Genomic DNA, 5,795 nt, shown 5'->3' with positions numbered 1-5,795 from the left:
TTCTTCTTCTTCTTCGGAAGAGTTTATCGGCGGTTGGCATCCAAAGTTATGGTGCATTACCGCCACCTACTGTACTGGAGTGTGGGTCAGAGACAGGTTGAGGGGGTTGTCCAGGGGGCTCTGGGATACCGGAACAGATTGAGAAAAATAGTGTCAAAAACAAAGTAGCAGCTAAATAGCCTTCAATCTATGGTGGTAAAACGGACAGAACTCTCCAAGGTGCTAATTAATTCAAAGCATTTTAGACTGCAGTATGCCCACATACTTGAGTATAATTGAGCCTAATTTTCTAGACATCAAGGTACAGCAACATTTTCAGAAGACACTGTAGAACACCCGCCATATGCACACATACTCAGTTGTGGGGCTTACAAGACCCGATTTTTCATTTAATTTACAAGACATCAATGTAGCAGCAGAATGAATATCAAAAATATCTAAATATAACTTCAATAAAACAAATCAATGTAGGCTACCTTTTCTTATCGTTTGTTAGTTTGGCTTTCCCACGATTCAAATTCAGTAGGGAAAAGACTAGGCTAASTGACGTGATTATGTAGGGACCTCTTCACAAGCTGACCACCACTACCAAGACCTGTGTCAAGATCAGTTACTTACCCCACTGGCCCTCCCCATAACCTCTATGTTCAAATAAGAGAGCAGGTCTGGAATCAGTGTGGCAGGATAGGATGATTACATAGAAGGATCACTAAGCTTTTACATGATGGTCTTTCTGGGAGGCAACTTGATGTAATTCTGATCCCGTTTATTAGAATGTCTACAGTGCAAACAGTTAATAAATCATAATTAATAAATCATGCCACGAGAGGTAACGGTTAGCAGATGTTATTGTGAGTGTAGCAAAATGCTTGTGCTTCTAGTTCTGACCGTGCAGCAATATCTAACAATATCTAACAATTCCACAACAACTACCTAATACACACAAATCTAAGTAAAGGAATGGAATACGAAATATATACATATAAATATATGGATGAGCAAAACAGAGCGGCATAGGCAAGGTACAATAGATGGTATAAAATACTGTATATGTTACATATGAGATGAGTAATCAAGATATGTAAACATTATTAAAGTGGCATTATTAAAGTGACTGGTGATCCATTTATTAAAGTGGCCAATGATTTGAGTTGTGATGTAGGCAGCAGCCCCTCTGTGTTAGTGATGACAGTTTAATAGTCTGATGTCTTGAGATGAAGCTGTTTTTCAGTCTCTCAGTCCCAGCTTTGATCACCTGTACTGACCTCGTCTTCCGGATGGTAGCGGAGTGAACAGGCAGTGACTCGGGTGTTGTTGTAGGTGCCGGAACAAACAAAGTCAAACCTGAGAGGTGCCAGATCCTGTTGGATGGGGAGATCCGCACAGCTATTTTCAGGTCTCTCCAGAGATGTATGCGGTTCAAGTCTGGGCTCGGCTGCGGCCACTCAAATTTAGAAACTTGTTCCGAAGCCACTCCTGCGTGTTGGCTGTGTGCTTGTTGTTGTTGTCCTGTTGGAAGGAGAACCTTCGCCCCATTCTGAGGTCTGAGCTGGACTGGTTTCACAAGGATCCTCTGTACTTTCCTGTTATCTTTCCCTCAATCCTGAATCGTCTCCCAGTCTGCGCTGAAAAACATCCCAAGCATGATGTTGCCACCACCTGCTTCACCGTAGGGAGTGCGCAGGTTTCCTCCAAGTGACGCTTGGCATTCAGGCGAAAGATTTCAGATCTTGTTTTCATCGACGAGAGATCTTGTTTCTCTTGTCTAGAGTCTTTAGGTGCCTTTTGGAAACTCCAAGCGGGCGTCGTGCCTTTACTGAGGAGTGGCTTCCATCTGGCCACTCTACATAAAGGCCTGATTGGTGGAGTGTTGCAGAGATGTTGAATATACTTTACAAAAAATTAACTTTACAGATTTCTAAAACAGAATCTCACTGAACTTTTAAGTCTTTCAAGACCGGCCTGAATACTTATAAAGTATTTCAGAGTAGGAGTGCTGCTCTTGGAGCAGTTGTCACTTTTACATCCTCATGAATAAGATTCTATGAACTGGGGGGRGGGGTCTGGTCCTAGATCAGCACTCCTTCACAAAGACCCATAATTTCCCTCGTTCTCCTCTAGTTTCTGTCAGAGAAGGGCTTTCCGGGTTCAATGTCAGTCAAGTCTCTCCAGTCGCCCTCCACCAAGGAGTTCCTAAAGATCTTTGAGTTCATCTACTGCCTCCTGGACCCCACCTTCCAGATGCCCACCTCCAAAGTGGAGGAAGAGGTCCCCAGGATTCTCAAAGACTTGGGGTAAATAGTGGTTAGAGTGTTGGGCCAGTAATCGAAAGGTTGCTGCATCGAATCCCCGAGCTGACGAGGTAAAAAAAAAACATCTGTCGTTCTGCCCCTGAACAAGGCAGTTAACCCACTGTTCCCCGGTAGGCCGTCGTTGTAAATAAACATTTGTTCTTAACTGACTTGCCTAGATAAATAAAGGTTACATTTAAATTTGTAAACAATGAGCTCATTCTGCCATACATGTTAAAAATTGCCTGTCTCCCAAATGGCATCACTATGGGCCCTGGTCAAAGATAGTGCCCTATATAGAGAATATGGTGCTATTTGGGACTCAGATGTGATCATTTGCTGTTTTTGTACGCTAGCCCCTTCCTCGTTCTAGGATACTGACTGTATATTTCTGATGGCAGGTATCCATTTGTTCTCTCCAAAAGTTCCATGTACTCTGTGGGGGCACCACATACGTGGCCACAGGTCTTGGGGGCTGTTGTCTGGCTCATCGATACTGTGAAGGTGTGTATTAGTATAGTAGAATACTACCTAATCTCTAAACTCATTAATAATATTAACTGTCTAAATGAAGGTTTGAATAATGAGAGATTTATAAAAACATTTTTTATAAGGATTCCCATTAGCCGACGCAAATGGCGACCACTAGTCTTACTGGGCTTCGACATAACGAAATCCTTTACAATTGACATATTTAAAAATATTAACATGTATTGTGTGTGCATCTATTAGTTAAACTTGTCAATACATGAACAAAAAAGTTAGGTCACATGGGGCAGAGGCCTTGTGCCGTGAACGGTTACTTTATTAGTTTTTTTGAAACCAGGTTTGTTGTCCACTTGCGCCATATAAGATGGACGGTAGTTCCATGCAATCGTGGCTCTGTATAATACTGTATGTTTCCTTGAATTTATTTTCCTTGAATTAGTTCTGGTTGTTTTGCAGATCTTTTGCAGTATGAGTGATCAGGACCTGCTCTTTGCTGATTTCTCTGACGGAAGCACTGAGATTGAGGACGGGGTTGAGTTCAACAAGGTACAGAGCCAACTTACTCACAACAAAACCAWTTAGGATGTTAGGYCTCTATTTGACCCTGCACGCTCCCCTCCGTTTCTAGCTCTTTCTGGACTACACTGCTGAAACCTACAACAAGTTCATGCAAGGAGCAGATACGTTTGATGAAGAGGATGCAGATTATCTTGCTAAACTAAGTAAGCAGTGATGACAAACTCATTGTTTTTAATTGTGAGTTGTGCCTTTTCCTTCCGAATGAACATATACAAATAACCAGCAACAAGCGCATAAAACGYCAACTTATATCTACAGAGAGACTTTACAACGTTGACGAAGGGCTTCTCGCATCCATGGAGGAGAAGTACAGGATGCTGAGTGATGAGGTTGAGCKACTGGAGAAAGAAAGCCAAACGGTTAGTCCTTTGAATCTGAGGACTGTATATACAGTGCATTCGGAAAATATTCAGACACCTTGACTTGTTCCACATTTTGTTATGTTACAGCCTAATTCTCAAATGTATAAAATATTTTCTCTCATCAACTTACACACAATACCCCATAATGACTAAGATGGTGTGTCGTGGCACAGATCTGGAGAAGCGTACCAAAAAATGTCTGCGGCATTGAAGGTCCCCAAGTGCACAGTGGCTTCCATCATTCTTAAATGGAAGACACAAAGACTYGAGCTGGCTGCCCGGCCAAACTGAGCAATCGGGGGAGAAGGGCCTTGGTCCAKAGTTCTTCTTTGGAGATGGGTGAACCTTCCAGAAGAACAMYCATCTCTGCAGCACTCCACCAATCAGGCCTTTATGSTAGAGTGGCCAGATGGAAGCCACTCCTCAGTAAAAGGCACGACAGCCCGCTTGGAGTTTTCCAAACGGCACCTAAATGACTCTGACCATGAGAAACAAGACTCTCTGGTCTGATGAAACCAAGATCTGAAATCTTTGCCCTGAATGCCAAGCGTCACGTCTGGAGGAAACCTGGCACTATCACTACGGTGAAGCATGGGGATGGCAGCATCATGCTGTGGGGATGTTTTTCAGCGGCAGGGACTGGGAGACTAGTCAGGATCGAGGGAAAGATGAACGGAGCAAAGTACAGAGAGATCCTTGCTGAAAACCTGCTCAGGACCTCAGACTGGGACGAAGGTTCACCTTCCAACAGGACAACAAGCACACAGCCAAGGCAACGCAGGAGTGGCTTCGGGCAACAAGTCTCTGAATATTGAGTGGCCCGGACTTGAACCCAATAGAACATCTCTGGAGAGACCTGAAAATAGCTGTGCTGTGATGCTCCCCATCCAACCTGACAGAGCTTGAGATGATCYACAGAGAAGAATAGGAGAAACTACCCAAATAGAGGTGTGCCAAGCTTGTAGCGTCGTACCCAAGAAGACTCGAGGCTGTAATCACTGCCAAAGGTGCGTCAACAAAGTACYGAGAAAAGGGTCTGAATACTTATGTAAATGTGATATTTCAGTTTTTTATTTTGCAAAAATTTGCTAYAATTGATAAAAACGTGTTTGCTTTGTCATTACGGGGTATTGTGTGTAGATTGATGAGGGGGGAAAAACACAATTTAATCTATTTTTGAATGTAACAAATGTGGCAAAAGTCAAGTGGTCTGAATACTTTCCGAATGCACTGTATTTATAKATTTTTCCATGTACTGCGACTGAATATTGTACACATCTCACCTAGTTTAAGCAGTCGATGAGCCGTAAAAGTGCCAATTACGTTTGAACAGAGCCATTTGATTCACTGTATTTGTAACCATTTTATTAACTTTGGAGCAGGACCGATTGATGGTCAAAAGAACGGAGAAAGTCAAACTTCAGACAGACCTGCAGAAGCTGCAGAGTTATCGCAGTAACCTGGAGTCTTTCAAAGCCAACMTRGAGAACAAAGCCTCTGGATTGGCCGAGGAGCTGGAAGCATCGGGTAAAAAACCATGACCAAACATTGCTACTCTCGTGGCTTGGCTGGTCTTGCGGTATTGATGCAGCCTCCAGGACACTTCTCTTGATACAGTGTCTGTATATGTGGTCTACTACCCTTTGACACATCATTTCTCTATCTGTCCCCACTTCATCCTCTCATTCCCTGTTTAAACAAAACAAAATCCATTAAACAAAATCCATTAAAATATACCTTTTTAAAAATTGCTACTCTCCTGGAAATCCTGAAACGTTAACACCCCCCCCCGCTGCCCTTTTTTGTCCTGTGTAGGACTGCAAGTGGAGACCCTAAAACAGGAGGAGTCCCGGCTCCAACACATCTTGTCCACCCAGAAGTTCACTCCGGCAGACATTGAGAGGATCAACTGGGAGAAGAGGGAGCTGCAGCAGACCATCAACAGCCTGAGCAAGAGCCTGGAGCAGGCCGAGCAGCACATGTGGAACGAGGAGATCGCTCTGGCCAAGGCCAAGGAGACGGTAAGGAATAGGATGCTGGCCTGATACGTCTGCATTCTATACTCATCTGTCTG

At 43.6% G+C, this 5,795-nt stretch overlaps 1 protein-coding gene across 1 annotated transcript; it reads left to right on the top strand.

Moving 5' to 3' along the window:
- The first annotated feature begins 2,105 nt into the window (after nucleotides 1-2,105).
- Nucleotides 2,106-5,766, top strand: LOC111973934 (kinetochore protein NDC80 homolog). The gene is made up of 7 exons (XM_024001389.2): nucleotides 2,106-2,294; nucleotides 2,693-2,795; nucleotides 3,237-3,326; nucleotides 3,409-3,502; nucleotides 3,618-3,718; nucleotides 5,104-5,248; nucleotides 5,537-5,766. The coding sequence occupies exons 1-7, from the start codon at nucleotides 2,152-2,154 to the stop codon at nucleotides 5,764-5,766; spliced, it is 906 nt and encodes a 301-aa protein (XP_023857157.1). The 5' UTR covers nucleotides 2,106-2,151.
- The last annotated feature ends 29 nt before the right edge of the window (nucleotides 5,767-5,795 follow it).

This window comes from Salvelinus sp. IW2-2015, linkage group LG15 (genome assembly GCF_002910315.2).
Source record: "Salvelinus sp. IW2-2015 linkage group LG15, ASM291031v2, whole genome shotgun sequence".
Lineage (NCBI taxonomy): Eukaryota > Metazoa > Chordata > Actinopteri > Salmoniformes > Salmonidae > Salvelinus > Salvelinus sp. IW2-2015.
Note: the sequence above shows the minus strand (reverse complement) of the source record. Positions and strands in the feature narration are given on the sequence as shown.